Source organism: Salvelinus namaycush, chromosome 17 (genome assembly GCF_016432855.1).
Source record: "Salvelinus namaycush isolate Seneca chromosome 17, SaNama_1.0, whole genome shotgun sequence".
Lineage (NCBI taxonomy): Eukaryota > Metazoa > Chordata > Actinopteri > Salmoniformes > Salmonidae > Salvelinus > Salvelinus namaycush.
This window is the reverse complement of record NC_052323.1, coordinates 14,263,609-14,278,222: the sequence shown is the minus strand read 5'-3', so window position 1 is coordinate 14,278,222 and position 14,614 is coordinate 14,263,609. Positions and strand designations below refer to the sequence as shown.

Here is a 14,614-nt window from a genome sequence, read left to right as displayed (position 1 = left end):
ATGTGTTATTTCATAGTTTTGAAATCTTCACTATTATTCTATAATGTAGAAAATAGTAAAGATAAAGAAAAAGCCTTTAATGAGTAGGTGTGTCAACTTTTGACACGTACTGTATTTCCTATAGTAGGTCACTCCTATTAGATTTACCAGGTGATAAACTATTCAATACAGAGAGTACTATAATTCTAACAGGTTGTACGTCCTCCACCCACTAGAGAGAAACAATTATCACTTACAGTTCAACTGCGTATACTGACAGTTCATCTGTTAGCCTTCTACATATCTGCACATCAAATTCACGCCTGCTCCTGTGCGCCCACTATCTGGGTCCTTGGATCGATCTGTGAAAAGCGGTAAAAAAGCATAACTTCTACCAATGTAACTGTCAACCTTTCTCTATATCACTGACTTCTAACCAGTTTTTTCTTTTCTCTACCAAGGTTAGACCAACAACAGGATCTGACAGTGACCATGGAGGAACATCCCCTATCACCACAGAAGGGCCAACCTCCAACTCCCTCAAACCACTTTCATCAGCAAGCTTTCCAACTGTCCAACCAAAACCACTGCCTTGTCTACTAGCACACATCCAAACCGTCGTTCGTTTGGTTGTCATTAAGAAGTGGGACGGAAGATACGTTTGATTGGTTAGTCTGCCAGACTCTTGGCAAATATATGTACAACTATCCCCCCTTGTTCCATCTGTGCACTTGGTCTTCTCTAAAGTCGTGTCAGTTTAAATGTTGCAAGCGATCTACCTATAACATTATTACTGTTCAATGCTGTCAATGTTCTATATTTGTATGCTCATTAGAATAAAACAAAAATAGAAGAAAATAGAATATGAAAAAATATCAGACATGCACATAAAAAAGAGGCAGTGGTTTTACTTTTTGCTGTGCTGGTTTTTCAGATAGAATATGCATAAATTGCCAGCTACTTCCGGATGCGTGATAGCACGTGATCATTATAAATTTACATCCATCGTTTCGCAGTTTTCTTGATGCGCCAGCGCGTTGTGGAAATCGTAGAGGTAGGTGTCAAGCACCGTTCAAATGTATTTTGTGCACAATGTTTTGCAGATGGTAAACATCAAACTCACGTTAATATCAGATAAAACCCCATACATTTACGCGTGCACCTATGTTTTAACATCCGACTAAAAGCTAGCCAGCCTCAAATGAACTAGTCGCCATTTTGAGTTTTGTTCAATGAATCCACAGTTTTGTCCGGTTGTTATTTATTGTTAAATGCACGTTTATTGTTAAGTTACTAATAATGCACTTGGACTGACATGGTCCCACGTGGTAATTCTGCTTTAAACTAACTCGTTTGTAAATCAGCTTACTTGCCAGGTAACTTGAACTAGTATAATTGATGTCCTGGCTGGAGGGAATTGGCAGAGATACGTTTGGTTTGGAAATGTTAACTAGCCATTCATTCCACTTTCGACGCCATTTTGTCCTGCATGTTAAAGCTTAACAAAGATACAATAGCATTGTACATTAGAAAGTTAATCGTAATTAAGTAGTTAACGATAGCTACACAACACATAAACTTGCTAGACACCACGTAGACCCGAATCAAATATTAAGCTAACGTTAGCTAGTTAACGGCATGTTTCGAAACCGAGGTCAGGAGGGAGGACTAATTGTTTTCCCCAACATGCTTTAGTCCAAGCACGCTCATTTGTTTCACAAACAGTCGATATGGTGGCTTTAAACTAATTTCTCCTGTTAGGTTAAACCGACGCAAAAATGGCAGAGGCTGACCGACCAGGGAAGCTTTTCATCGGAGGCCTGGACACTGAAACTGACGAAAAGGCCCTTGAAAAGTATTTCAGCAAATATGGCAGAATAGTAGAAGGTACATATTTTTTATTTTGGTTATGAAGAATACACCTAAATGGATTGCTGTTACATTGCAATAGTTATGTCCCAATAAAGACATTACTCTTGCTATAGTATGAGGACAGTTGGATTCTAGAGCACATAACTTATGCATATTGGAACTGCTTGGATCTCAAGTATGAGCATTTAAGTGAATAACATGTTTTTGATAAGCAATGAGCTGGGGAAAAATACACCTAATACCTCAATTCTGAGCATCAGTTCAGATTAATATTTTGTAACCTAGTCTTCTTGTGTCTGCATTAAATATCTATTTTTTTCCTTTCATCAGTTCTGTTGATGAAAGATCGGGAAACAAACAAATCAAGAGGTTTTGCTTTTGTGACCTTTGAGAGTCCTGCAGATGCAAAGGATGCTGCACGTGAAATGAATGGGAAGGTAAAGTTGTGCATTTTTTAATCTACTTAAATGACCCTAGCGTCTGTAGCTTGTCTACATTCCTAATGTTCGCTTCAATCTCTTTTTAAAAGTCGCTTGATGGTAAGCCAATCAAGGTTGAACAAGCTACGAAACCTACTTTTGGACGCGGCCCACCACCGATGCATCCACGCAGCCGTGGTCCCCCTAGAGGCCTTCGAGGATCTAGAGGAGCACCAAGCGGTATGAGGGGTCCCCCATCCAGAGGTAACTTTGCGGAAGTACTCACAGGAGTTGTTGCATTGGGCATTTATGAATAGTATTATTTAAAAACCACTTACATTGGGATACGTATGTAGGCTATGAAACTGGCGTTTATGTCTTTTGAAATTACTTTTTCACATACATTGTTTCGTGAGTGCTGAGTTTGCCATTAATATTTGCATTTCTTGTCTGCCGAAAGACTACTATGATAACGTAGGAATTGTAGAACCCTTTTTCAAAGGGATTTCATCCAGAGGCCCCCCACCACTGAAGAGAGGACCTCCGATTCGTAATGGAGGCCCCCCACCCAAGAGACATGCTTCCTCTCCTATGGGTAGAAGTAAGTGTGAATACCTCTCGAACTTATTCCTGTAAGGACTGACTAACCACGTAGTGCCACAGACTTCTGTTCTCCTGATAATTACTGCAGGATCTTGTTTTCTTTAGCTCCCATGTCCAGGGACAGGGACCCCTATGGCCCACCCCCTCCCCGCAGAGAGTCGATGTCCAGAAGGGATGATTACCCATCACCAAGGGATGACTATTACAGCACAAAGGACAGGTGGGTTTGCCCATTCAACAAATATCTTGCTACTCTGTTTGTGGTTGGTTACATGTTCTTAATGTTACTTTTAACATTTGTCACATTGCTTGTTTACACAAGTGGCATGTTTTCCCATTTTGACAGCTATTCTAGCCGGGACTATACGAGTTCCAGGGATACAAGGGACTACGCACCACCACCAAGGGATTATCCCCAATCCAGTTCTCGTGATGACTATGGGTCAATGTCCAGGGGCTACAGGTATGTTTGGCTTGTGACTCTAAAGATTGGTTGAGAGTTCCGTTGACATAAGTAACGTTACACCATTCCTTTCACTAGTGAGCGTGATGGTTATGGTGGAGGCCGGGAACCCAAAAGCTATATGGAGCGCCCTAGTGCAGCTGCCTATCGAGAGCCCTACGGTGGTTACGGTAAGATTGACCACTTAAGTGTAATGGACAAAAGTTGCTCTAGTCTCCCACAACCTGCTCAATGTCCCCCTGGGAGCTGGAGACCTTACATGCACCACAAGAGGCGAGGGAAACATCCAAAAAGCCTCTTAACCATTCAATGTTCATTCTACAGTGTCACAAAATACTCCCTCAAGGAGTCATGCTCAAATCTGTTTTTGTAGGGTGAAACGACCCTCACAAAACCATCAAGACCTCACTGAAAAACTGTGACCAATGTGAGATTCTAACAACTGGAATTCTAAAAGGAAAAAGCAGCTCCTCAACAAAACCATGGCATGCTCAAAGGGCTTTCATTGCCTAATTTATGATCCCCAAAGCTTGGATAAATAATCGCTGAAAGCACCTAAATGTTAAGTTTTGATCAGATCCCTAGCATATTGGAGATTTAAACATATAGTTGCAATTGATAATCTTTAAGAAATACTCACAGAAAACATTGGCTCATAATTCAGCAAAGTGTGTGAAGTGAAACTTGCCAATTACCTGACCCATTGACCCTGCAGGTAACTCACGCAGCGCCCCACCCTCAAGAGCCCCCCAACCATCCTACAATGGCAGTGGCGGAAGCAGTCGCTATGACGACTATGGCAGCAGTTCCCGGGATGGCTATGGCGGTCGTGAAAGTTACCCCAGCAGTCGAAGTGACCCATACCCCCCTAGCCGTGGTGAGCGAATGGGCAGGCAGGAGCGGGGGCCAGCGCCCCCAATCGAGAGAGGCTACCCTCCTCGTGACGCGTACAGTGGCTCAAGTCGTGGAGCACCCCGTGGTGGCCGCGGAGGCACCAGAGTCGATAGAGGAATTGCCCGGAGCAGATACTGAGATGGACTTGGACATGACATCAAAGCGACCGCTACGTAATGCGTGTTCATTCACTACTTATATAAGTGGGTGGAAAGTTGGAGAGGGCAAAAAAACTAGGATGTGAAATTCCATGGACAAGCATAGATTTTGAGATGTTTATCTTCAGGCTGTCAATTTATTTTTGTTTTAAGTGTTAAAATTACTTTTATTTCCCCAGCCCATGTGATATCATTGCCAAGTGATGCGTGTTTAGTTTTTGTACATTTAGTGCTGTTAAGTCCTGCTATGCCCTTGGATATGGCTTTCGTATACTAATAAAGTTTTTAACCAAAGTTCTTTACGCAACACTAATGGATGTTCTGAAAGTGACAAACTATTACATAAATGTACACCGATTGCCCAGCGCACATCAACAAGTAGAGATCATTTGAGATGCAGAACTTTCAACTGTGACGCTTGTAGATGACACTTAGCAGTCCTGTACTTTGCATTGTCCAACCGGTTGTCGGAGGACAACGCATGTCAATCAGTGTAGTTTTCCCTCTGGAAATGGAGTCATCGCCATAAAGCCAAACAATGCTGGCTTGCAACGACCTTACCAAAGACCAACAACCAAACGCCAGAGTCTTTTCAACCCGACTGATAGTGTCAACAGCTGGTAAGCAAAGCAAAACTTTTTGTTTCTCGTCTGTTAACTGAATTTCTCATTACCGTGAATTGCAGTCAGCTCAAAAGTTATAGTGTGCAAGAGACTGGATGCCCCAGGGAATGAAACGAATCAATGTAGTTCAATTGAAGTAGCTTTTTTTTGTTGTCTTTTGTCTACTAAATTTTAATTGCAGCTATTTTAAGAAATTGTATTTTGCTTGATAAACAATGAATTAGCCACTAAACCTACGTTACGGGTCAACATCTTACTTGTCAACAATGCGCAGAATCACAAAAGGAGATCACCTTTGCTGGGCACTTGTTTTTCTCAACTCATCCCAAAAAATGTTTGGCAAATTTTTTTTTTTCTGAGGGGCAATGTTCATAATAAGGAATCTTTTTTTGTGTACAGTGGATTTCATTTTATTTTTCTGTGCCATAGTCAAAGATCAAGCTTGTCTCAAGCATGCCAATTCTCAAATGGAGACCACTCGGAAGAGCAGCCATGTCCTAACAACCAAGCTGGAAAGTGAATGGGAGCGAGAATCAAATCGGACCATTGCGTTATTTGAAGGGGATACTGGAGGATTGGGTTATCAATTTTATGTAATCCAAAAGAAATGGCGGGATTTTAATTTATATTTTTTTGTTTCAGGATGAGCAATCTTCTGGAACTATTGCTGATTAAAGCCGTCCTGTTGGATCCAAGTGGATGTTGGACCACTGCACAGAGAACCGAACGTGTATGACCACCACCAATTCAGTAATCAATAGTTTAATCACTCTTAATAGCTACATGTAACATTTTCAGACTTAATAGACTGTATTTGCTTCCCTGTTCCAGGTACCTGTGCTGATCATGTGATGGAACCAAGAGTGGTGGGCATGTCCATGGACAGAACTCTGGCTGAGAAATTAGCCTTGAAATCTTGATGTCTATTTTTGCCAATAAAACATGTTTTACTTGGAATTGTTTGGTTTAGATTTGTTTGTCATTTGCAGACAGTCCTGAACAGCGATGGTTAGCCACTAAGTGGTTGATGTTATATGGTGCCCAAAAGCAAAATAACTTGATTCCTGGAGTTTTGGGAGTCCATGAAGATGTTGGACTAGAATGTAATGCAGATTTCATTTTTTTTGCTGAGGCACTATTGTGGTCGCCACTTTCTACAGCATTCTGTTGAATATGGGATGTGTCCCTTCAGATAACATGATTTCTCTGTTTCCTGGTGTTATTTCAGTGGAATTGGAGGCAGAAAACATTCAACCATAGCTCAGAATTCACCTACAGTGTCTCAGGTGTGGAAGGGCGAAAACTTATTGCATAGGATGGAAACCACCTTCATCAATATGTATTGCTACAGTGCTTGTTATTAACCAGTAGGGGAACCCAGTACTAACGGCGTTTTTACAAGCAGAAGTGTGACACGGATGTGGGTAACATTTTGATACGGAGTTGTATAATTTGGCGCCTTCGGTGGGGATGCATAATAAGGAGGGTTAATTGGAACCATGAACCCAGAGGAGCAGACAGTAACGTGGCTGATATCATTAGGGGTGCTTAATTCACCCAAGAAGAACATAGCTGACCCAGAAGAATTTCTGAAAACATCTCTGAAAGATGGGGTCGTCTTGTGCAAACTCATGGAGCGGCTCGTGCCCGGCACTCTTCCAAAGGTAAGCAGAACATTGTTACTGCACTGTTATCCGTGCAACATTCTAACGGTGATAACGGAGAAAGTAAATATTACTTAAGTCAACAACTTGAACCGTGAGAAGAAAAAAACACTGGCTATGCCAGTGGAGGGATTGTTAGAATCGCAAGGGAGGGGTTGTTTGAATAAATTACCAATCCCCGTTGGCGTAATGTAACTTCAATAGTCCAATTAAACCAGCGTGGAATACATTAATATGCAACGTTACGATGAGAAATGTATCAATAATGTAAAAGAGTGCTGAACTCCTATGGGTTTGCATGCATTGCTGACTTCCTGTCAAGTGAAAAGTGTTTCCGCATTCTGAAAATGACAAAACATGTTCCAAAACGCATATAATTATGTAACCAAAGATGCTTATATATTCAGGTTAATGCACATTATACTATGCAAAACCTGTGCATTTTAGCAGGTATATTTGTTTTTACACTTCGGGTACCAGACAGGAATAATATTTTGTACAGATCAGCTGAATCACAGATGTAGAACAAGGAACATAGCCTACTTGGTTAATTTAACAGGCTACATTAGGCGGAAGACATTTTTCTAATTTAATTGTAGGCTATCCAATTCAAAACTGACGATTGTCACTGACTAGGGGGGAAAAAATTGCACTGCATTTTCGATTATGCTGAGCCGAGGGGGCACCGGTCTATGGCCCGTGACGTGAACAGGGAAAAACGGTGGAGGAGGAACGCCTATCTCAAATCGAACTGCAATCAAACCAAATCAAATCAATCTGCGCCGCTCGGTCATACTGTCAATAAGGCAGCGTGGTGAATGGTCCAGAAACATAACATAACAGCAATCACTTTTAGATGCGAAAAGAATCCTACTCATTACACCACGTGCTTAATTAGGTCACTTTTGTTTAGTGCCGACTTCGCCGTGGGATTTGACCGGTGCACCTGGCTCAAGCCCGGGACGCAGCCCGGTTCCAAAACAAATGCAATCAATTTTCACATAGTGAAAGAACACACCTGCCCGGGCCAGATTGGTAATGTACTTTTATAATCTCCCGGCACAGACAGAAGAGGACTGGCCACCCCTCAGAGCCTGGTTCCTCTCTCAAATAAAATTGTATTGGTCACGTACACGTGTTTCGCAGATGTTATTGCGGGGTGTAGTGAAATGCTTGTGTTTCTAGACCCAACAGTGCTGTAATGTCTAACAAGTAATATGTACCAATTTCACCACAATACACACAAATCTAATGGAATGGAATTAAGAATATATACATATTTGGACGAGCAATGTCAGTGTTGCATAGACTAAGACAATAGAATAGAATACAGTATATACATATGAGATGAGTAATGCAAAATATGTAAACATTATTAAAGTGACTCGTGTTCCATTATTGAAGTGGCCAGTGATTTCAAGTCTATGTATATAGTGCAGCAGCCTCTAATGTGCTAATGGTGGCTATTTAACAGTCTGATGGCCTTGAGATAGATGCTGTTTTTCAGTGTTTTGGTCCCAGCTTTGATGCACCTGTACTGTCCTTGATGATTTTTTTGGCCTTCCTGTGACATCGGGTGCTGTATGTGTCCTGGAGGGCAGGTAGTTTGCCCCCGGCGATGCGTTGGGCAGACCGCACCACCCTCTGGAGAGCTCTGCGGTTGTGGGCGGTGCAGTTGTCGTACCAGGCGGTGATACAACCCGACAGGATGCTCTCAATTGTGCATCTGTAAAAGTTTGAGGGTTTTAGGTGCCAAGCCAAATTTCTTCAGCCTCCTGAGGTTGAAGAGGCACTGTTGCTGTGTGGGTGGACCATTTCAGTTTGTCAGTGGTGTGTACGCCGAGGAACTTGAAGCTTTCCACTTCTCCACTGTGGTCCTGTCGATATGGATAGGGGGGTGCTCCCTCTGCTGTTTTCTGAAGTCCACAATCAGCTCCTTTGTTTTGTTGACATTGGGTGAGAGGTTATTTTCCTGGCACCACACTCACAGGGCCCTCACCTCCTCCCTGTAGGCTGTCTCGTCATTGTTGGTAATCAGACCCGTTGTGTTGTCTGCAAACTTGATGATTGAGTTGGAGGCGTGCATGGCCACGCAGTCATGGGTGAACAGGGAGTACAGGAGTGGGCTGAGCACACACCCTTGTGTGGTCCCAGTGTTGAGGATCAGTGAAGTGGATGTGTTGTTTCCTACCTTCACCACCTGGGGGCGGCCTGTCAGGAAGTCCAGGACCCAGTTGCACAGGGCGGAGTTCAGACTCAGGGCTTCTATGTTTCTTCCTAGGTTCATGCCTTTCAAGGGAGTTTTTTCTAGCCACCGTGCTCCTACATCTGCATTGCTTGCTGATTGGGGTTTTAGGCTGGGTTTCTGTATAGCACTTTGTTGATGTAAAAAAAGGGCTTTATACATACATTTGATTTGATTGATGGTTTCCACTATTTACCACAGCCACAAAGTCAAAATTGTCTATATTGTTTAAAAAAACATAAATATGTTTTTGGGTATTTATTTAATGTCAGGGTTAGGCACACGGTTATCTGTGTGGTTAAGGTTAGGTTTAAAATCACATTTTAAGAAAATCAATTGTAGAAATCGGCGGGGTTTATGACTGTGTCTGTGGCAACTAGGGACGGCTCAAATTGATCGAATCCCCTCGTTTGAGGAATAATCGAGGGGAATAGGCGAAGCGACAGGTATAGTGGGCGCAAAATCTGTCTTCTCCAGCAGGTGTTTTGAGGAGTGAGGAGTTTTTTCAAGTGAGGAGTTTTTTGTATGTAGGTCAATGAGTGTCGAAGTTGGTCAATAAAAAAAATGAATGGCTTATTTGCTACGTGCGGCTTATTTGATCGAATAGAAGTTTCGAAGAAAAGGTTGTTACAAGTGTATATCCCGGCAACTGAGAAAAAAACACTTTATATTGGATTGTGCCTGTTGTTCACGCACGTATCTGCCCTCTCATTGGCTAGAATGGTCCCACTTGAATTTGCACCTTCCCACTGCCTTCCATTTTTTAAGAAACGTATTTTCATCGTTAGAGCGACCACCTCAGTATCTGGTCAATATAATGGCTAATCTGTGGATATTTATGAAATGCAGCGAGAGGTCATCGTCACTTCCTCCTCAAAGGCTTGCTTCCTGGTGCAACCACCCCCTTGAGCGAGTGGTGGGTATATTTGCTGCATTCAAGACAACTGGGAACTCGGAGGGGGGGGAGAAATAGTTCAATCGTGACGTCAGAGATATTTAGGTCGAAAAGTCAGAACTCTAGGAAGATGCCTGAATTTCCGTCTTGGAATTCCGACTTTTGTAAATGTTTAACTGTTATTTTTCTATTGTTTATTTCCCGTTTGTTTATTATCTATTTCACTTGCTTTGACAATGTAAACATATGTTTCCCATGCCAATGAAGCCCCTGACATTGAAATTGAAGTTGACCGTTCTAAACAATTTTATCCCCATCAGAGTTCGTTTTTTTCGAGTTCTCAGTTGTATAACGCACGGAAGTTCGATTTAAAGATTTCCGAGTTCCCAGTTGTCTTGAAACCGACACGATATTCCTGAAAGAGACGTAGGAAGAGTCCACCGTTACTTTGTTAAACTGTAAAATATCAACATTCGAAAGGATACAGTGGATTGTGACTTTGTTTATTTTCCCCACCTTGAGTTGTCATTTGCGTCAACGCCTATAATAGTAAACCAAAAAAATAAACCGTTTATCTCCAAAATAGGCTATGCTTTTATATATTTATTTTATGTCTGTTTTAGTACTGTCAGGAACCGAGGAACGAAGCCGACTGCATCGCCAATATCAAGGAGTTTTTGAGAGGATGCACATCCTTGAAAGTAGAGGTAAGTCATTTCAAACAGCTTGGTTGGTGGTTGTTTCATCTCTTCTATATTGACATGTTTTGTTTTGTGATAATGTGTTTGTTGTTGTTGGAGATTTTGATTTGAGTTCCTTGCTGAATTCTTGTTTCTAGCTTTAGTCAACATTTTCATACAAACAATAATACATTGCCGTAAGGGTTTGCTTGTTTGAGGACTGGTCTCCACGATTTACATATCTGTCAACTGAGCAATTCGAAGCGGTGATTATTGCCACAATTATGCAGTATTATTTTCTAGAGTCAACTCAGGTTTCAGTCAACAAAAGCTTAACTTTCCTACAATTGTTTAGCTGTTACTTCAGCATAGATTTGTTTTCCTCTGCAGGCAGTATTTTTGTGACATGTCTCTTGATTGCCATGTGGAGTGGGTTGCCCTCTTAAGCAAGCATGCTGTCAGTCACTCCCACAGAACACACAGACAGATGGGTTTGTTGATGGGTCTCAACTAAGACTGCTCGTCTTAAATAATGCCGCGTCCAAGTGCTAGTCGGAACTAGTAAACTCGAAAATTTACGACTGGTTGAACGTGGCACATGTTAACTACAAACCGTTAGCAAGACGGACATTTCTGAGTTTCCTAGTTCTGACTAGCACTTAAACACGGCATAAGGCTCCACTGTCTATTACTGCTTGAGCAGTGTGCATTGAGCAGTATGCATCATATTGCTTGGTTAAACAGCAATAGAAAATCTAGCAGCACTCCCTACCTTTTCTACAAGTGAAAATGATCCCCCTCTTCAGCCATGTGACATTGATATTTACAGTGCATTCGGAAAGTATTCAGACCCCTTGACTTATCCACATTTTGTTACGTTATAGCCTCTAAAATAGATTTTATTTAAAAATCAATCTACACACAATATCCCATAATGACAAAGCAAATACAGGTTTTTAATTTTCTTAATCTAATTTATAACATTTAAAAAAAAAACAGAAATACCTTATTTACAGTTGAAGTCAGAAGGTTACATACACCTTAGCCAAATAAATTTAAACTCAGTTTCACAATTCCTGACTTTTAATCCTAGTAAAAATGCCCTGTCTTAGGTCAGTTAGGATCACCATTTTATTTTAAGAATGTGAAATGTCAGAATAATAGTTGAGAAAATTATTTATTTCATCACATTGCCAGTGGGTCAGAAGCTTACATATGCTCAATTAGTATTTGGTAGCATTGCCTTTAAATTGTTTAACTTGGGTCAAATGTTTCGGGTAGCCTTCCACAAGCTTCGCACAATGTTGGGTGAATTTTGGACTATTCTTCCTGACAGACCTGGTGTAACTGAGTCAGGTTTGTAGGCCTCCTTGCTCGCACATGCTTTTTCAGTTCTGCCCACAAATTCTCTATAGGATTGAGGTCAGGGCTTTGATGACCACTCCAATATCTTGACTTTGTTTTCCTTAAGCCATTTTGCCACAACTTTGGAAGTATGCTTTGGGTCATTGTCCATTTGGAAGACCCATTTGCGACCAATCTTTAACTTCCTGACTGATGTCTTGAGATGTTGCTTCAATATATCCACATCATTTTCCTCCCTCATGATGCCATCTATTTTGTGAAGTGCACCAGTCCCTCCTGCAGCAAAGCACCCCCACAACATGACGCTGACACCCCCGTGTTTCACGGTTGGGATGGTGTTCTTCGGCTTGCAAACCTCCCCCTTTTTCCTCCAAACATAACGATGGTCATTATGACCAAACAATTCTATTTTTGTTTCATCAGACCAGAGGACATTTCTCCAAAAAGTACGATCTTTGTCCTCATGTGCAGTTGCAAACCATGGTCTGGCTTTTTTTATGGCGATTTTGGAGCAGTGGCTTCCTCCTTGCTGAGCGGCCTTTCAGGTTATGTCGATATAGGACTCGTTTTACTGTGGATATAGATACTTTTGTACCTGTTTCCTCCAGCATCTTTGCTGCTGTTCTGGGATTAATTTGCACTTTTCGCACCAAATACATTCATCTCTAGGAGACAGAACGTGTCTCTTTCCTGAGCGGTATGATGGCTGCGTGGTCCCATGGTGTTTATACTTGCGTATTATTGTTTGTACAGATGAATGTGGTACCTTCTGGCGTTTGGAAATTGCTCCCAAGGATGAACCAGATTTGTGGAGGTCTACCATTTTTTTCCTGAGGTCTTGGCTGATTTCTTTTGATTTCCCCATGATGTCAAGCAAAGAGGCACTGCGTTTGAAGGTAGGCCTTGAAATACATCCACAGGTACACCTCCAATTGACTCAAATTATGTCAATTAGCTTCTAAATTCATGACAATTTTCTGGAATTTTCCAAGCTGTTTAAAGGCACAGTCAACTTAGTGTATGTAAACTTCTGACCCACTGGAATTGTGATACAGTAAATTATATGTGAAATAATCTGTTTGTAAACAATTGTTGGAAAAATTACTTGTGTCATGCACAAAGTAGATGTCCTAACCGACTTGCCAAAACTATAGTTTGTAAACAAGAAATGTGTGGAGTGGTTGAAAAACGAATTATAATGACTCCAACCTAAGTGTATGTAAACTTCCGACTTCAACTGTATTTCCAGCACTATGAGTGATGATGCACATAATAAGAGGGTGTTGGAAGTCCTTTCCCTCCCTATGCATTACAGTGACTGCTGCACTGGACCCTCAGTCATGCCTTTTCCTCCCCAACCCTTATAAACAGTCGTTTCTGGTCTTGAATCACATTAGTTGGTTAGAAAAAAAAGAAAGTAATTTAATCAGCCAGGCTCGCTACTGCAAGTCAAGTGGTTCGGGGGGAGAAACGCAGGCTGGTCTGTTGTGGTTTGGGAGGTCCCTTCTGCTTTCTTGCAGCGATCGCACTTCTCCATAATTAGAGGCTTTGGGGCAGTTCAGGAGCTCACGTCCGTAAGGATTTGGAAAGCCCCTGTACAATGTGTCTTCTTGACTTTTTCCGGACCGTTGCAGTTCATACTCTGGCCAGTCACCCTCTCACTCCATTTTTCTTAACCACAGCCATGGGGCTGTCATGTGACTGGACAAAGACCACATTCACACAACTTTCACTTCTGTTCCGAGATGCAGAAAAGGGAAGCAGCTGCGACGGCTTGAGTGACGGCTAACTTGACGAGTTATGGTCGACTACAGTATAGTTGAATTTATAGATCCTGAGCCTACAGTATTATTATTTTTATAGACATATACAGTTGTAACGCCTGTGAGTCACATACTACCCTGGCCCTGCTCAATGCTTTTTGACAGCAACAAACAAGTTTGATTCCTGTGTCATATGTTAGCTTCAGATTGTTAAACTTTTGTCACTGTTTTAATGTTTGTATCCGTGCTTCGTTTCTCTAGATGCTTGTTCATTTTTGACAACAACAGATTGCTACATGTCAATATCACACGCTACCTCAGTCTGTCGTCTTGACATGGTTACCAGATAGGCCACACTTCAGCTTTGAAAAGACTATGCATGAGTCAGTCAGTCGCGTTGGCTCTGAAGGGCTAGATAGTGAACAGATGCCTCGTGGACTGCTACCCTCTATATTTAAGATGTTTCATTTCAAGTGTGAAACCATAGCCGCTAGAGGAAAGTGGATAACCGGCTGTCTGTGAGGCCCGGGAGACAGACAGACAGACCGAGCGAGTGCTCGGCGCGCATCGAAGGACAAATTAGTTTTTTTATTTAACCTTTCTTTAACTAGGCAAGTCAGTTAAGAAGAAATTCTTATTTACAATGACTGCCTACCCCGGTCAAACCCTAACCCGGACGACGCTGTGCCAATTGTGCGCCGCCCTATGGGACTCCCAATCACAGCTGGTTGTGATACAGCCTGGAATCGAACCAGGGTCTGTAGTGACGCCTTTTGCACTGAGATGCAGTGCCTTAGACAGCTGCGCCACTCAGGAACCCCCCAAATGAGGAGCGAACCGTCTGTTTCGTTACCAAAACCACTAGGCCACGAAAAATATGGGTCACATTCAACATGTTTGTTTTTCTCTCCGTCTTCTTGTGTGTAAGTCACATCCCATTATGTGTTGATGCTGGGCTGCGGTCAGGATTCTCTCTGTCTGATAATCAGCC

At 42.0% G+C, this 14,614-nt stretch overlaps 2 protein-coding genes across 4 annotated transcripts in view; both read left to right on the top strand.

The window, feature by feature from the left end:
• The first annotated feature begins 924 nt into the window (after positions 1–924).
• LOC120062320 (RNA-binding motif protein, X chromosome-like) lies at positions 925–5,961 on the top strand. Of its 2 annotated transcripts, none has more exons than XM_039012198.1 (10): positions 925–1,033; positions 1,741–1,866; positions 2,182–2,288; positions 2,381–2,534; positions 2,758–2,871; positions 2,979–3,093; positions 3,220–3,336; positions 3,415–3,506; positions 4,052–5,741; positions 5,843–5,961. In XM_039012198.1, the coding sequence occupies exons 2-9, from the start codon at positions 1,758–1,760 to the stop codon at positions 4,366–4,368; spliced, it is 1,125 nt and encodes a 374-aa protein (XP_038868126.1). In that variant the 5' UTR covers positions 925–1,033; positions 1,741–1,757; the 3' UTR covers positions 4,369–5,741; positions 5,843–5,961. The 2 variants fall into 2 exon arrangements, with proteins under 2 accessions (XP_038868126.1, XP_038868125.1); XM_039012197.1 differs by having other exon boundaries at positions 2,731–2,871.
• A 447-nt stretch (positions 5,962–6,408) lies between these two features.
• The window catches only part of LOC120062319 (rho guanine nucleotide exchange factor 6-like), a 30,795-nt gene continuing 22,589 nt past the window's right edge, over positions 6,409–14,614 (top strand). For both annotated transcript variants that reach the window (XM_039012196.1, XM_039012195.1), the window contains exons 1-2: positions 6,409–6,675; positions 10,439–10,522. In XM_039012196.1, coding sequence (XP_038868124.1) covers positions 6,511–6,675; positions 10,439–10,522 — 249 coding nt within the window. In that variant the 5' untranslated portion in view covers positions 6,409–6,510. The remainder of the gene's footprint in view (positions 6,676–10,438; positions 10,523–14,614) is intronic.